Genomic DNA, 18,138 nt, shown 5'->3' on the forward strand with positions numbered 1-18,138 from the left:
CCAGGCCATGATGGCCTCGATTTTCGCCTGGAGGGGTTGCACCGCTCACCTACCTACCAAGTGTCCAAGGTACACTACCGACCCCTGCCCGATCTGGCATTTACTGGCCTTAATCGTTAAACCAGCTTGCTTCAGGGCCTGGAGAACAGTTTGCAGGTGACGCAAGTGATCCTCCCAGCTGTTACTGAAGACGGCAATGTCGTCCAGATAAGCAGCAGAGAAACTCTCCATTCCGGCGAGGATCTGGTTCACCAGACGCTGAAACGTGGCAGGTGCGTTCTTGAGCCCAAAGGGCATCACGCAGAACTGGTAGTGGCCCTTGGGAGTGGAGAAGGCTGACCTTTCCTTAGCTCCATCAGTCAGAGAGATCTGCCAGTACCCGGAAGTAAGGTCAAAGGTACTCAGATATTGGGCAGCTCCCAGCCGGTCAATCAGTTCATCCGCCCTTGGAATCGGATGAGCATCAGTCTTGGTTACTGAGTTCAGTCCCCGGTAGTCCACACAGAACCTCAGTTCCGGTTGGGCACCCGGTGGTACAGCTTTTGGTACTAATACCACCGGACTGGACCAGGGGCTGCTGGAAGGTTCAATCACTCCTAGCTCCAGCATCTTAGTGACTTCACTGTGAATGCTGGCCTTCACCTTGTCTGTCATCCGGTAGATCTTTGACTTCACAGGTGGGCTGTCTCCTGTGTCCACGTCATGGACGCACAGGTGAGTCCTACCCGGAACAAGGGAGAACAACGAAGAGTACTGCCCCAGGACCTGGCGGCAGTCCTCCTGCTGTTCAGGAGTTAGGGACGGGGAGAGAATCACTCCCTCCACCAACCCATCCTTCTCTTGAGACGCAAATAAGTCTGGGAGAGGCTCGCTTTCCATGTCCTCTGCTCCGTCAGTCACCATCAGCAATATGACCTCGGGCCTCTCATGGTGGGGTTTGAGGCGGTTGGCATGCAGCACCCGTAGGGGCTAGCGAGGGGTCTTCAGATCCACCAAGTAGGTAGCCTTACCCTTCTTCTCCAACACCTCAAAGGGTCCTGACCAGCGATCCAGGAGGGCGCTAAGCTCTCCTGGTTCGATCACCCACACCTTCTGGCCAGGCTCCAATTCCACCGGATGAGCATTGTGGTCATACCACGCCTTCATCACTGCTTGGCTGGCTTCAAAGTTGTCAGAAGCTTGCTTCCACAACTTAGCCATTTGGCTCCGGAAGGCCAGCATGTAGCTCACCACGTCCTGGGGAAGCTTTCTGGGAGTTCTTTCCCATCCGTCTCTCACCAGGCCGAGAGGTCCACGCACAGGGTGCCCATACAAAAGCTCGAAGGGGCTGAAGCCCACTCCCTTCTGGGGCACTTCCCTGTAAGAAAACAATAGACAGGGTAGGAGGACGTCCCATTTCCTCCGCAGGCTTTCAGGCAGACTTCTGATCATGCCTTTCAAGGTTTTATTGAACCTCACCACCAGACCATTGGTCTGGGGATGGTAAGGGGTGGTGAACCGGTAGGTCACTCCACACTTCTTCCACATGGCCCGCATGTATGCTGACATGAAGTTGGTCCCCCTGTCAGACACAACTTCCTTGGGAAAACCCACTCGGGTAAAGATTCCCATCAGGGCCCTAGCCACAACAGGTGCAGTAATGGTCCTCAGAGGTATAGCCTCTGGGTACCGTGTGGCATGATCCACCAGAACCAGGATAAACCTGTGACCAGCTGTAGTAGGCGGATCTAACGGACCCACAATGTCGATGCCCACCCTTTCAAAGGGGGTGCTAACGGCAGGAAGTGGTTCCAGGGGAGCTTTCAGCTTCACCCCTGTTTTCCCACTGGCTTGACAAGACACGCACGTCCGGCAGTAGGTGTCGGACGACACTTTCATTTGAGGCCAATAAAAGTGTGGGACAAGCCGGGCAAAGGTCTTGTCTTGCCCCAGGTGTCCTGCCAAGGGGATCTCATGAGCCAATTCCAGGAGAAAGGCTCGATAACGTTGAGGGACAACCAAGGCCCGTGACGATCCGTGCATGGGTCCCTTGGGTTCACTGTAGAGAAGGCCATCCTCCCAGTAAATGTTATAGTTCCCCTCAACGTTCCCTGCTGCCTGGGCTTCGGCCTGTCGCCTCAGTCCCTCAAGGGTAGGACACTCCCTCTGGCCCTTGCAGAATTCCTCCCTGGTCGGCCCTCCCTCCACGTGCCACTCGGCCGGGATGGGTAGGTTCTCCAGTTCGGTAACATCCCCCTCCGCGGACTCCTGGTCCACCACCTCCGGTGGCCTATCCGTCACACGGGGCGCAGATGCCGAGGCAGGCTCCTCCTGTCCTCGGTTCTTCCCTTGGTCGGCAGCCGGCTGTGCCTTTGTTCCAGGCTCCAGCCTAAATGAACTCCCCCTCCGGGTAGTCGCAGACCCTGTGCTGACACAGGCCCAGTCAGGTGTACCCAGCATCTCAGCATGAGTCCGGTATTCCACCTCCTTCCAAGCATTATGCTCCATGTCATTCCCCAGCAGACAATCGACTGGCACGGCAGGGCTTACGGCAACTCGAAGCAACCCTGTAACCCCTTCCCATTCAAATGGAACCTCGGCCACCGGATAGTGGCCCATTCTGCCGTCAGCCATCGCGGCAGGGTGGAGTACATTGGGAATCACCTGCTCTGGAGACACCAGTTGGCTACGTACCATAGTCATACTGGCTCCTGTGTCTCTCAGAGCCTCCCCTCTTTGGCCGTTGATGGTGACCCACTGCCCATACTTTGTGGTATTTGCGGGCACCTGGATCCTAGGAACCATCTCCCGTTCTCCCAGGGACACTAAAGTGACACCCGCCCACTCCCTTCCCTTATCTAAAGGCATCTCCTCCCCGAGCACTACACTAGCTACTCCGGGGGCCTTTCCTCCGATGGGAGGGGGTGGTCTTTTCGGGCACTTCACATCTCCCTTATAGTGTCCGACACCACCGCACTCGAAGCAATGGACAACCCTTGGCTGCTGACTCTGGCCAGGATTAGGGTTTCTGGGTGGGTTAGCCCTAGGGGTGAATCCCGTTCCCTTCCCTTGGAAACTATTTTGGGGGCCTTTAGAGAACTCCGTTTTCTTTTCCCCTCCCTCTTTCTTCTGGGGGGCGCCCTGTCCGGTCCTTTGAGAGTCCCCTCTAGTCCCCCTTGTGGACACCCGGGTACTAGCCCAAATGTCCGCCTCCTCAGCAAGCTTCCGGGGATTGGTCAGCTTGCTATCCACCAGGTGTTGACGCAGTTCAGGGAAACATTTTTCGAGCAGGTGTTCCTTCAACATCAAATCAAACAACCCCTCGTAGTCCCTCACCTCGCTGCCCTGTATCCAACCCTCTAATGCCTTCTTTGCATAGTCCAGGAAATCCACCCAATTCTGTGTGCCCAGTTTGTGGCTACCCCGGAACTTCTGTCTATACTTCTCGGGTGTTAGTCCAAACTTCCTCACGAGCGCCACTTTCATGGTGGGGTAGTGGGTCTGCTCATCCTGCTCTAGGGCCAATAATGTATCCCTGCCAGCTGGAGGCATGTATTTATACAATCCCCCTCCCCAATATTTCTCTGGAACCCCATGGGCTCTTAAAGAGACCTCATAGGCCGCTAGCCACTTGGCGATGTCATCTCCCGCACTATAGCTGGTTACTATGTCTTTTGGCAAATAGGGTTTGGGTTCCTTGGTGATTTCTCTCTCTTCGCTGCCACCATTAGGAACAGTGTGTGCCCCGACCCGTAGGATCTGGAGATCTATCTCCCTGAGCCTCAACTCGTGCGCCATCCTCCGTTCCTCCTTTTCTTTCTCCAGCTTCGCCAACTCCCATGTGAGCTGTCTTTTCTCCCTCCGGTCAGTTAATTCTGCTTCTGATAAGCCGCCACTAGAGACACTGCTGCCCTTCCTTGAAAGTGTTCCGGGCCCCGCTAATAGGTTCCCCACCTCAGGTTGGTACAAACCAGCCCCCTCGCTGACAGTCTCTCCATCCCTGTCCTCCTTCTCAACCTTACTTTCTCGTCGTGCCTCCCCCCAAGCCCTCAAGCTGGTCTGGAGCTCACCCTTCTTTGCACCTTGGGGACAAAACACCCCCTCTCGCTGACAAAACTCTCTGAGTTGGGCCACAGTGTAAGTTTCCACATCCTCCAACACAAACTCCATTTTGCCCACTCAGGATAGAAGACAGTTGCTTACAGAAGCTATGCAGGGGGGTACCTTTTGTAATACCTCCTCCCACCACCAGAAGTAAATTTGGAAAAAACAAAACTCAAAATTAGGAAGTCCGCTTGGAGAAAACTCCCGGTGTAGGCCTATGGACTACCCAAAGTTATTGTCGAGTAGACGCAAGCACAGCTCTATCCCACCACTGATCACCAATTTTATGTTGGAAACCGGGCAACCGGGTTAGCATTCACCAGGTTCCCAGCACAGTGGTAGCTTGGCTCGAGCGGTTGGGGGTCAGGCACCGTGTTAAGCGTACGTCACACCCTCACAATAACCATGCGTTCATCCGTTCCAAAAACGACACTACACCGTAAAAAATTATGGAAGACAAGATGAAAATATATATGTCTTTATCTTATTTTCTCTTAGTTGCAGGCTTCACATCATAAATACATTACACTAGGATTTTCCTTCAAAAGAGCAGGTCAAATAAACATTGCTACATCGGAATTTCAACACATAGGTTCAGGTCATCATTAAGCAAAGAATAAATAGATGTGCAATAAATATAGCTGGCAAATAAATACAGTCAGACAATAAATACAGTGCAAGAATAAATTAGTGGAAGACATTAAATAAAGCACCTTCAATAAATAAGGTAAAGCAATCAATGACAGTTACAGATCAGATCACTTTCATGAGGTAACTTGGTCTTACTTTGCCCATATACAGCTTGTGGTCATTTGGGTGGCATGGGGGTGTCCCACCTAGATTGGTCAAGGCTGGGGCTTAAGCTGAGGCAGAATGATGATAACCTAATGATCTGGCCCTCCAAACTACACAGCCCCTCACAGATGTCACTGCACCAGTCTTAGTTCACCCCTGGCACTCCCAGGCTGGTTCTAACACCCCTCTAGCCCCTAGAATGGTCTTTTAGGGCTCCACGGGGCCTTAGACGCCACCTCTACCACTTACTGTCCCTTCCTCGACGATCGGCTCCGCTCGGTGCCGTGTCGACGTCGTGAGGCGGCTCCGGCTCGATGTCGCTGGGCGGCCTCGGCTCGATGTCGCTGGGCGGTCTCGACTCGATGTCGCTGGGTGGTCTCGACTCGATGTCGCTGGGCGGTCTCGACTCGATGTCGCCTTCCGGCGTCGCAGGGACACGGTCTCCCCGCTTCCGGGTGTCTCCGGAGTGCGATCTCCACTCCCGACCTCCGGCGCGCTTCACCTCAGTTTCCGGCGACTCCGGTGGGCGGACTTCACTCCCCCGTCGACGCCTCACCTCGACCTCAGGTGACTCCCTACTCGACCTCCGGCGCCTCTCCACGACCTCCGTCGGCGCCCTCACTCGACCTCCGGTGACTCCCTACTCGACCTCCGGTGCCTCTCCACGACCTCCGTCGGCGCCCTCACTCGACCTCTGACGGCTCCGGGTATGACGTCTGCTTTCTGTCAGCGCCGCTTCTCTACCTCAGGCCCCAGGTCTCCAGGCTTCTCGACGTCAGGACTTCAGGAGGAAACTGCTGAATAGGTCAGGAGCTTGCTGTTCTTCCTCTTTAAGGCCTGTTCCAACTGTTCAGATCCTTAAGATGGTTCTTCTGGTCTTTGGTCCCACACAGGGCTTTAGGCTGGGCTTGGTCAGTAGGGACTAGCATCAAGGGTGGGTTTCTGGACCCCACTCCAAGCACTGGTTTCCACCTCTGCTGCCTTACTCCGACCTCCTTCTATCTCTGTCCTCTCTCCTCTCCAGTCAGATGCCAACTGCCACTCTGAGATGGCCTCCCAACATTCTAAACTGCCTCTCACTATCACAGGATTCTAGAATGTTCCAGGAGGTTCTAGAAACCTCCAGTGGGTTCTGGTTATGTCACAGGTGACAATGGATGGCCACCATTTTGTGTCTCAGGCCCTCAGACAGAAGTTCCAGGGGTAGGGAAAATGGCTCCCTGACCCTGCATCAACACTAACAAGTCTGGTGGTTCCCAAAAAGGAAAAATTATAACAGGGTTTGAGGCAGAAGTGGGACAAAATAAATAATGATGAGGAGGGACCACCCAAAGGGCTGACAGGTCTAACAGAGGCTGTTGCCAGAAAAATTAAAAACAGAAAGTCCCTCAGCAGAAAGCAATTCTAGGATTTTACTGACCTCTACTGGTCGTTTTCTATCAAGACAGTTAAATAGAGGCAGTTGACTCACATCGTGCCTATCAGTTAGAGCAACCAAGAACATACTGGGGCTTGCAGCACCCCTCACGGCTTACTACTGCTTACTACCCGTTCCTTTACTCAACTGTTTATTTGCTTGCTTTCTATTTGACAGCTTTCCTTGTTTCAGCCTGTCCATTTTGTGTTTGTCTCTCCCATGGAGCATCGTCTCTATACCATCTCTTTGTTTGGCTGGCTTCAACGCTTCCTATGCTTCCTTGTATGGAACTACTTTTTCTTTTTGTTTAAACACCCTGAGAGTGTATGTGTTTTCCACCTGTTTCCCCTATGTGCTTTCCTCTCCCAATGTTTCTCTCTCTCACCCATGTGTTACTCTCTTTTGCACATAATCTTCTCCCCAGAGCTACAGTCTCTCTTTTTTGCCCATGTGTTTCTCCATTTGCCCCTATGTTTCCTCCATCTGAGTGGTTCTCTCCCCTCATGTTGCTTCTCCCCCACCCCAACCCGCTCATCCGTACTCCTTTTTTTTTATTCACCAATCCATCTCGGAACGGTAAGAAAAAAAAGCTTGTGTTCATTTTGCAGGTCGAATCAAAACACGTTTACAGCCCCTGTACACCATGGTTAAAAAAATTGGCAAAGGCAATAGGTCTCATAGGCATGATCTGTTGGTTTTCCAAGTGCTTGTCTTATATGCATTCCACTAGTGTTGCATTGGTTGAGGAGTTCTACATTGTGACTAAGACCAGGAGGTTAACTTTGCTCAATCACCTCCTGTATTACCACAAAATACAAAGGGGGTTATTTGCAAGTCTCTAGCGCCACTGGTGCGTCACTTTTTATCACATAAAAAGTGACGCACCAGAAAAGTAACGCACCAGCAGCGCAAGGGGCTTGTAAATAAGCCCCAAACCATCTACATTGTCTGTTAAGTATAACTTACTTTGCATCCCCCTTAGAGACTCCAACAAACCAGTGGCATACATTGAGGAAAACAATTCAAGTCTTTATTGAAATGCATTGGGGCTCAGATTCCTACCCCACCAGTAAATAACTCAACCATTAACGTCAAACCCGGTACCTCTGCTCCAGTATGCATCAATGTGAACCGTGGACTTGCACATTCCTCTGCATGTTTTAAAAGACTTTATTGCCCACTCCCAGGGAAGAGCCATGATGGGGCATAACCAAGGCACACATTTTACTGTGCTTGCCCGCTGTTGCTTTTAAATTATAGGTGAACACGCACACGGGGTTATTTCCAAATTCGATGCATGACAAAAAAATTGTTAATTGATATGTGATCATTTAAAAGAGTATTTTGCAAACAGCTAGCCAATGATTTGTTTCTGTGCACATGAACATGTCATGCTGCCCTGTGTGATTCGTTTGCGCGCTTGTTTCGGAGAGGAATGTTGTGTTGTGAGACAATGACAACTCTCTGGTTGCATGTGTTTTTCAGGAACAGCATAGCGGCTTCAGCAGTTTGTGTTTTCAACCAGAGCGCCATCGTGCAGGCTTTCAACGGACCATTCAAGTTCCAGGAAAACTCCCGCTCCGCCTGGCTGCCCTACCCCAACCCCAACCCTAACTTCCAGGTACGGCTAAAGAGATAATTGCACCAGTCACCGATATTCCATTTTTGCCTTTGTTTATTGCATGTTATAAAGAGGCAGGTGTTGTCATTGAGGCTTCTAAACTGTTGGCCTAACTCAATCACCATATAGTAAAATAAAAATATCAAAAAACATTATTATAAAATACTTTTTAGGGAAAAGGAATAAATGACAATATTAATTAAAACTCAAATTCTTTCATTAAAACCCATACCGTGGATATTTTAAGAGAGGCGTGCAAAGAGATGCTTAGAAGAAGGAATTTTTTACAATATTTTTGATATCCATCCTGATTGTAATCCTTAGAAGGGCTTGAGCTAGTTCCTGTTGTACTCATTCTCTGCACTCACGCACTTGGAGCATAGCTGGCAGAGCATTGGAAGTCCCATTCGGAGAGAGAAGTCAACATTGAAAGCGGCTTTTAAACCTAATCAGAACCAATTGTAGGATGCTAGGGGGGTCTTGGCAGAGACTCGCATTGGTTAAAGTCAGAATATCTAGAATTAATCAATGGTATAAATTTCAAATTCCCATGATCTATATTGCCATGCGCAATCCTTATCTTTGTTGATAGCAGGTTTCTCCAAGACATGTCTTTAAAATCATGGTAGATTTTTAAGGATAGCGGTCAGTTGTTTCCAACAAACTGTGGGGCATATTTTCATGAACATTTTAGGTACAGTTAATGGGCTCAACACACAATTAGCAGCCTCTTAGTATAGGATAACGTTTTACAGAGGAAAGCTACCATTATGTTACGTATTCAATATCTGTCAATATGAGTAACTGTCGGTCTCATATCAATTATTTCAGTGGTCATTATAGCTTTCTTTGCAGGCCAAACAATATTCGAGCTCAAAAGGGAGTCATTTATTTTGGACAGCCTCGTTATAGCATAGTTCTCAGTCTCCTGCATCAAACCTTGGTGGTCCAAATCATGAGATTTTACCAGCGGCAGCCGCCGCACAATGAAAGTGAGGGGTGGGGGGGAGGGCAGGACGGGTAATTGAGGGTAGAAATCATATAAAAAGAAAAACTTACCTCTCGCTGCCTCACGCCGACAGCCACCTCGGTGCTTCACTCTTGGCAGCCACTGGGAAGGCATGGGCTTCCCACTCAAACCAGATGCTGCTCTCATGCTATGAAAGCAGTACCAGGATTGGTCTGAGCAGCCTGGTCTGCCACTCAGACACTGCTTGAGAGATTGCATCTTTTCTCTAACCCAGCTGTGAACATAGCTGGGTTGGAGAAATAAAAGTGCGCATGTCTGTTTGACGGGCCTAAGACGGCCGGCCAAACTTACTTGCACACTTCTAAGAGCCCACCACTCTTGCCTGTCATTGACTGGCCCAGCCCCGCACACACCATGAGTCAGAGCCTGTCACAGAAAAATAAAAGGGCGCTTCTCTGGCTCGGGTATGAGCCAAGACCCATCTAAAGCTTGCCTGCCATTAAGAAACTTTATTAGGCAAGTTAAAAACAACCCTAAAAGTGCCTGAAACATATAATAAAAACAATATAAAAAAGGAATCCAGATAACACACATGGTGAAAACAGTGTTACCCAGATCCAGATAGCATACATAAAAATGGACCATCGTCATCATCTTATAGTCATTACAGTTTTCTAAAACCAAAAGAACATCTATTACATAATGCTTTCCCTCAGATTAATGGCCTTCAAGATAGAAAGAGCAACATTAAAACACACTGGGTGTTCACTTAGTGCATGCAAAAATGTCAGGGCAACTTTGTGAGATCTAATGTTCTGTGTAGCAAAAATTGGTTTAAGATTAAAAACGCCTGTAGTTCGAATATAGATTGCAGTGCAACATAAAGTGCAACATGCTTTGTTTATTCAAGCCTTCACATGGGCAAGGAACCGTATCAAGGAGGCAAGACTTCATAGTAGGGAAAAGCAACCAAATGTTGCACGGTACCGATTCTGAATCTTGTCAGAACAAAACAGTGTTGGATGTTGGTAACACAGCATAAATAGCTTTGACAACCCTCCTCAGGAGATCTAAGCTGAAAAAAAGTATCTTTAATGCATTTCTTAGTGAGTGATAACACCTGGAGAGGATCTGATCACACTGTCAATTTAAATAAAGTGCTAAAAGAAGAATTTATGTAGAATAGCCAGGGAATCCGCGAGATGTTATCCAAGATTAGACAATGTGAGAGAGTTGATTTGGTAAAACTGGTTTCCTCTCTCTACCATACGGAGAACCAAGGTAGCAGACGTCTTACCAAAAGCAGGTCCTCCAAGTACTGTAAGCAAACCCCTCGATGGTTAATCACTGTTGTAGCAGAAGCAGGTAAACAAAGTAAGCATTTTAATAAACAATTTTCCTCAACGTGCAGGTGTTTGCTGGAGGTATGGCCCTATATGCGGCAATAGCCACGCCTCTAGCCTTGTATATCTCCACCATTTCTCTAAAGGATCGACTACCCAATTTAGTTGAAAACCTGAAGATACCATGAGAGTTTTTACTTATTTTAGCTTTAGTGTTTAAAAGCTGTGGGGCCCATGAACCATTGGTCGTAAATAGGACACCCAAATAACAAAAGGAGTTTACTCTGATAATTGGGGTATTTTCAATAAAAAAGGATCTATTTTCTTTTTGGTTTATGCCCACAGATCATTGTGAGGGTTTTAGATTTGTTAATCACCATATTTTTAGGTGACATTAACTCCCCAAAGGCATTCAGCAGTTTCTGTAAATCAACTGGGGTCTTAGATAACAATACATCACCAGCATATAATAACACTGGTATAGAAAGCCCGGCGATGCAGGGAGCATCGACCTGCAAAAAGTTGTCAACCCTCTTAATAAAAAATGAAAACAATAGAGGGGCTAACACACAGCCTTGTAGGATACCTCTACCCACTTTAAAAGTGGGCCAGCGTTTGGACTGTACTTGATAAATATTGGTACAGGCGTGCAAGGAAACAAATAATTGCCCTGGAGGCACCAAGAGAGAGCAGCAATGACTAAAGGATTGTATGATCAACTAGATCAAATGAGCTAGTTAGATCCACGAAACAAAGATGAAGAGTGCCTGGTTTGGCTCTCGTGTATTTCTCAATCAACAGATCTAAGTTAACACAATGCTCTATAGTCCCTAGACCCTTTCTAAAACAAAACTGAGCTGATGATAAAATAGAATATTCCCTTGCCCACTCTTCCAGCCTCTTAAATAAAATCCTACTTCTCAATGTACTGAGGAATCCAAGAGTGGAATAGGGCGATAATTTTTAAGATCTGATTTATCGCCCTTTTTAGGTCTCGCCTAGAGCGAAGCGCGTAAGCGCTTCTCTAGGAGAGGGCTCTTGGAATCACTTCAGAATTCCAAGAGCCTTCTCCGTGTGGGATTGCCTCCTCCCACACATCCCATTGGCCTTTGCGTGTGGCTTTCAATAATTGAAAGCACGCAAATGGCCAAAGACGGGTGCTTGTCCCGCCTCGCCTCAAAACTTGCACTCTCATGGCCTAAGGGTATCAGGAGCATGCAGGGGGGTCATCTGTTCTGGATCAGGTTTCAATGGCAGCTGCATACCCTACAGTGCGCGCGCACCACTCCCGGGCTTGTTTCTATCGTTCCCTGCCTCTCTCCAGACTGGCTCAGCCTGCCCTGGATTTCTTTCCGCTTGATTTCCTGATCCTTTTTGTTTAGCAGTCCACTGCCCCTGCCTCTCATGTGATGGCTCTGTCAAAAGGCTGCCCACTAAAACCCATTTTCTCCTTTCTGGCGGAGATAACAAATTTGTTCCATGGAGTAGGCTATGTGCATTTCTTGAGCACGCTGCACAACGTGGAAAATAAGGGGGATCATTCACCAGATGCTGTCGATTTCACTTAGTTTCCTGTATCAGAGGTGTGCGGACCGGGGCAAGGAGGTGGGGCAGATTATCACCATTACCGGCTCTCCTCAGCTTAACTGGATGCAGTGTGAGGCGGCTTCACGACACCATTCAGCGAGGGGGAAATGCCACAGATTGTGCAATCAGCCCCCTCCACAGGTCTACACGCAAGGCACAATAAATGTCATGTGGCAGAAGTTGGAAAATATTATTGGTAGGGTCGGGAGTTACAATGTTTGGGTCGGTTTACATTTACATTTTTTTATTGCATGCCAAAGAGTTCCTGTACTATATGGCATTACATTCTATTGTACATCACTCTCTTGCCTGTGTTAGATGTGTATTACTACTGCAGCTTTGCCCCCGATGTAATTTCTCCTACAATGCAGTTACCATTCAGCACTGAATGCTGTGCTACGGTGGCATTCAGACTCGATCAATAGAGATGCAGAGAACATGATTACATCCCAGTCTTGCTCCCTTCTGCCGGACTCCACTTTCTGGGTCTGTCGACAACAGCAGAGGTCTCTTGACCGTAGCTGTCTAAGTACATATTGCTCATGGACATTAACGAGTGCAATTTCAATCGGTTTGAACCAATAAATATTTTGTACCCAGCATGCTTAATAATCCACTTTAACTTGAAAGAGGTTACAGGTTTCCATTTTATATATTGGGTTAAGACAAACTAAAAGTGCATTCCCATTGCATTAATTGAAGCACTTAAACGCAGTGAATGTTGTCATCTCGTGTATTTGCCCACTGGCCAGACAGCTGCCCGATCTTCTCAAAAATACATTTATTTTTCTTGTTTATGAAGGGAACAACACATATAGTTCTAACTTTCACAAATGCGAGACCGATTGCATTGCAAATGCTTGTTATGAATGGGTACAATTATCGAGATGCCCCAGGAAGGTGGTATCGTACAGTCTTTAGGAGCCTTTGTGAGCTTTAGAGGGGCTTGGGGCATGAAATCTTGCTAAAATTTGTGGCTTCCTTTAACCTTGCAAGAATAGGGTGAATCTGCACCTTGTAAAGATTGCGCAGTTTGTGCTCATGTTGCCATCTTTGATTGCTCAACCACTTTCTTCATCATTGATGGGCTGTGTTTGTTTGGCAGTAGCCGTATCCCTGCCTTTAAAAAAAGTGCATGACTATTGCTCATTTCGCCAATTCCTATTCTTGCCCATATAGCACTCTTTGACTCATTCAGCAGCAGCTCTCATTGGCACATGTACATATGGATTACTGGGCCTTCTCTGATTGCCCTCCTTTTCTGGTGCACGAGTACACATTATTATGCTATACCTATGGCTAGGCTGGTGCTGTGTAGCTCCCTATATGTTTTTGTTAACACTACAGTTATAATTTTCACTAGCTTATGTTTCTTCACTGGCTGTTGGTTAATCAGAGGTTTGACATCAATATACTTTGTTGGGGCAAGGGGATATTTTGAAACCAGGGGCCATATTACGGAAAGTGCCCTGGGGGTGCAATGGGTATGTGCGCCCCGGGGCCCCTTGGCATTACAGAAAGGGCCACAGACGCTTGTGCTGGCCCTTTTGTATTACAAATAGCACTGGCGCACATGTAGCACCAGCGCTATTTCAAGAAGACATTCCTTCATGCCCCCATACAAATGAGGGAATCTCTTTATTTATTTGCCCGTGCCGTATTATGTAAGTGGGTGCAATTGCAAAGAAGCAGTCAGTAGGTGCACGGCGATTACACCCCCTGATGGCAGCCCTCTGGAGGAGGGATTGGGGTCCTATGGAACCCCAAACACCCCCTTGCAGGCGGGTGCAATCACTCACTGCACCTGCCTGCAAAGGGATCTCAAATCCCTCTTTAAAGTGCGGGAAGATTGCTGCCTGCACAGTGAAACAAGGAGCTTCTTTAAAGCAGCTGATCCCTATTTTACTTGAATGTGCTGCCCCTAGGGCAGCACGAGTTTACAGCTGCCCTGGGGACAGTGCATTCCCTGTTATAGGGCGAATTTTACCTGTTTTCGCATGGCACACCTTTTTAAAAGTGTGCCGTGGCGTGAACAGGAAAAGTGCGCCCTATGAGTACTAGGGGCCCAGGAGTGCAAGGGAATGTTCTTGCAGAGCTTTTCCTCTATACTCCAGACAGTAGTGACAAATCCTTACACGATGAATGCAAGTGTGGGTGAAAACTTGGGACCCAAAGTTACAAGAGAAATCTCACATACTGAGCTGAAATATATAAATGAATTGCCCAAGTAATAGCACAGAGCATGAAAAGTTAACACCCCAGTGCTCAATAGCCCTCAGGGTGAAAATGGCACTTTTGTTCAACAGGAAGGGAGAGAAACAGATTTCCGAAGGGATGGGAACAGAGGAAATGTACTCAGCATGCCAGAGTGAGAAGCACCACTAGTCTTAGGCAGACTAAAGTGAGATGTGAACACAGTACACCATAATGTTCAGCCATGCAGTTAGTGTATGCCTGCGATCCCAGAATCAGCCAGGTGGGTGCTGGGTCTAGCCGGGACCGGGCAGGTATCTCTGTGGGCCACATGTGTCCGGGTAGTAGGAGAGCATGGAAGATGTGATTGGGTGAATGGACTGGTGTGGATGCGCAATGATCATGAAGCAGGGATGGCAACACAAGCATATAAGATAGCTGGTCAGTGTGAACGTGGCCCCTTGTGCAGCAGATGTTTTTGGACAAAACTACCTCAATTTAAAAAAAAATCCAGATGCTAAAAACAACAAGCATTGGCATAGCCAATAGGTCTCACCTTTGGGACCTTTTAAGTGTTTAGCCATGCAACAGTTGATGTTGTTGCGCCAAGGATATTGTGCTGCATAACTAAATATAAGGTCCCAAAGACGAGACCTATTGGCTATGCCATGCTGCAGAGCAACTGTACTGCTGTGCACAATGGTAAAAATATAGATAAAGCCAATGGCTCTTGAAGGCGAGAGCAACTGACTGACCAATGAGTGTTTTTATAAGGTGCCTAGCTGGGTGTATTTGAACGTGGAAACATGCAACCAAAACCCCTGTTATCCAAATCACACAATTATTTCTTCATGTGTGACCCCCATCCCACCCCTGCAGTCAGCTGTAGGGAATAAAACACATATTTCCAGCCCGGCCGGTGCAAGCTGTTTCTAATTGCGGGGTTTGGGGGGTTGTGGGAAGTCACCCACGTATGGCTTTGTCAAATGAACACCGATGACATATTTATTAGTTCTGCTGCGCCAAGTTCGGTTTTCCGACTGGGGAAGTATTGGCTGGAGGGTAGGTAGAGCAGCCCGCAAAGCAACAGCAAGTGAACATATGTACACACGTATACACATAAAGCACTTGACAAGAAGAACATTTCTCAGCTGGGTAACAATAAATAATGGGTAAGTTGCTAAGCTGAGTCATCATTTAGTTTGTGGTGTGTGTTGTAGGGTGGTCCACGTTATTAATGTTATTGTTTTTATTTTCTGAAAATATTTGTCTTTCATTATTCACTGCTCAGTACACATGAATCTTTTAAAGCAAACCAGCTTTGTGTCAGTCGTCATAATTAAACCACGGTGACTTTTATTCATGTGCACACACTCGCCCCAGGTCCAAAGCGCAAGAAGCGTGCACTGGAAGGGAGAGACTAGTCTCCAACAAACAGAATGCTAGAAATAGCAGACAGGCACAATTCATGAGCACAGCAGTAAAGCTCTTTAAAACATGGGTGGGAAACAAGGAATGGCAGGAAATGTGGCACAAAACTGCAGACCTATCATTTCACTTTTAGTCCTGGCCCATTATTAGCAGGTGTGTCTGCAGGAAGGAAACAACATGCCAGCTCTGTAATAAAGATAAACTCTAAACAGAAAGCAGAGAGAACAGCACCATTGGGGAGGGTGCAAAAACAAAACACACAACAACGAGAAAATCAAGACACACCAACAAACAATAAATGAATCATCAACTTGTTAAGCAAGACAAATACAACTGTAAAAGCAGTAATATCAAAAACACGCTGGAAAGAAAGCAAACAACAGACACGAAAAAGGCAATATAAAGAGTACACGCCAACTGCATATAAAATAAGATATAATAAAAGGCAAAAGACGTTCAACAAAAAGAACAAGACATGCAAAAAAGAGACAACACATAAAATATGACATACAAACGAAGTCACGCTAACATGTAAAACAGGACATCACCTGTAAAATGAGGCTGATCCACGGCAGATCAAAGAGCACCAAAACCTTCTACGTACAAACACGTCACTGGATCACACTGGTGAAGCGGCTCCTCCTGCGAAAGTCAGGGGTGACACACCGGGTCAGACACAAGGGAAGTGGCAAGCCGGACAAATGGCTGCACTGTGCAGTGAAACGGAGAAAGAAACTAAAGAAGCGAAGGTGTTCTTTACTTTCACTGACCTTTGAGAACTTGTGAAAGAGGGAGGGTTTCTGAAGAAAGCATTACTCACGTCTGTACCTGACCCCACCATCCACTGGTGACTCAAGGGATGCCAATTATCTTCTGGGAGCAACCTGAGAGGCTGCAAGAATTTGTATCTCTGGGGCCTATGCTGGGCGCTCCTACTCTAGGCCTTTACAGACAGCTGGCACAGCCTCAACAAGCCCGGGTGTTGTGTGTGCGCGCGGGCGCGCTGAAAGAAAATAAAAGCACGCGAGTGGTGCGCGCGCGCCGGTAAAAGTAAAACAAGAAAAGACAAGCGCGCGCGCCGCGCGCTGCAAATTAAACAAGCAACAGAACATTGGAGAGGTGGAGCTCGCGCTTGTGCGCGTAACAGCAAGCTGGTGACTGCCTTTGGCAGCACTTTAAAAACCCGCTTACTAAATGTCTCACCAGACCTGCGCATGCGCTGGCTCTAGCGAGACCTAAAAATAGTGCAGTCACTTAGGCTATAATGCTTATGTAATAAGTTGTACATGGTATATTTCAAATTTGTGACTGAGTACTCGTATGCTAAAGACTAAATCAGGGCCCATAGTATTCTCCCCTGTCATATAAACCCTAACAAGTAATATTATTGCAATGTTATATTCTTAATGGTACTGTTTTATAAGGACTTGAAAAATGGTTGACAATGTTCAGCAAATTACACCCCTTCTGGAACAGATGGAACATAGACCGAGCCACAAGAGAATATTAAAATGAACCCTGACCAGTCATATGTACCCATATGCAATGCTGGAAACAAATGATCAGAACTCACAGGTGAAACACCTTGAGAGAGGAACCAGTATAGGAAGCTTGCTGTCTCAATTCCAGAACAGGTTGGGCCAGATTTATCAAGGGATTACGTTGTTCTTGCATCACACAGGGTGCCCCGAGGGCAACGCAATCTCTAAGTTAGATTTACCAAGCAATGTAAAGTTACCTTGCGTTGGTTGGTAAATCGAGTAACGCAAGGCAGCATAAGTCACTTCCTTGCTTTACTCTGCCCTGGGAAGTAGTTCGGTGGGTGGAGCCTGGTTGGTCCCACGCATTCACCCATGGATTATGGTGCATTCCCATATTTTCAAATTCTGACAGCTGTTAAAGATGTTCTCAAGTATCCAGTCACAGCAGACCCAAAATGCATAATTCTTAGACTGAGGCATGCATTTATACCAAATGCATCGAACAATAACAGGGCACCCATGATTTATATGCAAACCCATCAGGCATGATGATCTTGTTTCAGAGAAATTAGGGGGGATGCCGATGTAATAAAATGATAAACACTCAGAATCATCTATTGAGTATTAATTTTAATAAAACACCATTTGATAAAATGCCATGATAAAGGAGACACATCCATTGTTTGTCTAAATAGATTTAGAATCCACAAAACCTCTAGAATAAAAGAATTACGTCACTGTATAGATTATACACTTTTCTCTATAACTTTAGATATGCACCAGCTACAGACTGCATTCAAGAATGTATTTTTATATTTAATAAAATTCCTATCTAATTGTGAAGTTGGATATTTATTAAATATAATAGAAATATACCTTTTAGAAACTTTCCTTTTCCTTACCTTTACACTGCCTGAAGCTCTGGAGACTAATTGCCATTAGCTCTTCAGTCACTGCCCAGCTTGTACGTGGCCTAAATGATGATTGAAATAGGTGTGAAAACTGCTCCCAGACCTGGACAATGGGCTGGAAGTATAAAGGTGTGTTTCTTTCCTTGGCAGAAAGACCCGGTGGGATGGGTCCCAGAACTTAATTAACTTTAGAGAGGCCTGCCATGTCACATATAAATGTAAGATGTTCCTGAGAAAGGCCCCAGCCTTTGTCACCCTAGTCAGACTATCACCAGGAAAGCAACATCCACAAGTTCATGCATCCAG

The 18,138-nt window shown here is 47.1% G+C and overlaps 1 protein-coding gene across 2 annotated transcripts in view; it reads left to right on the forward strand.

The window, feature by feature from the left end:
- Positions 1 to 18,138, forward strand: part of SEMA5A (semaphorin 5A) — a 1,729,347-nt gene that overhangs the window by 1,049,676 nt on the left and 661,533 nt on the right. For both annotated transcript variants that reach the window (XM_085606095.1, XM_085606096.1), the window contains one exon: positions 7,781 to 7,916. In XM_085606095.1, the coding sequence (XP_085462221.1) occupies positions 7,781 to 7,916 (136 nt within the window). The remainder of the gene's footprint in view (positions 1 to 7,780; positions 7,917 to 18,138) is intronic.

This window comes from Triturus cristatus, chromosome 5_1 (assembly GCF_964204655.1).
Source record: "Triturus cristatus chromosome 5_1, aTriCri1.1, whole genome shotgun sequence".
NCBI classification, from domain to species: Eukaryota; Metazoa; Chordata; class Amphibia; order Caudata; family Salamandridae; genus Triturus; species Triturus cristatus.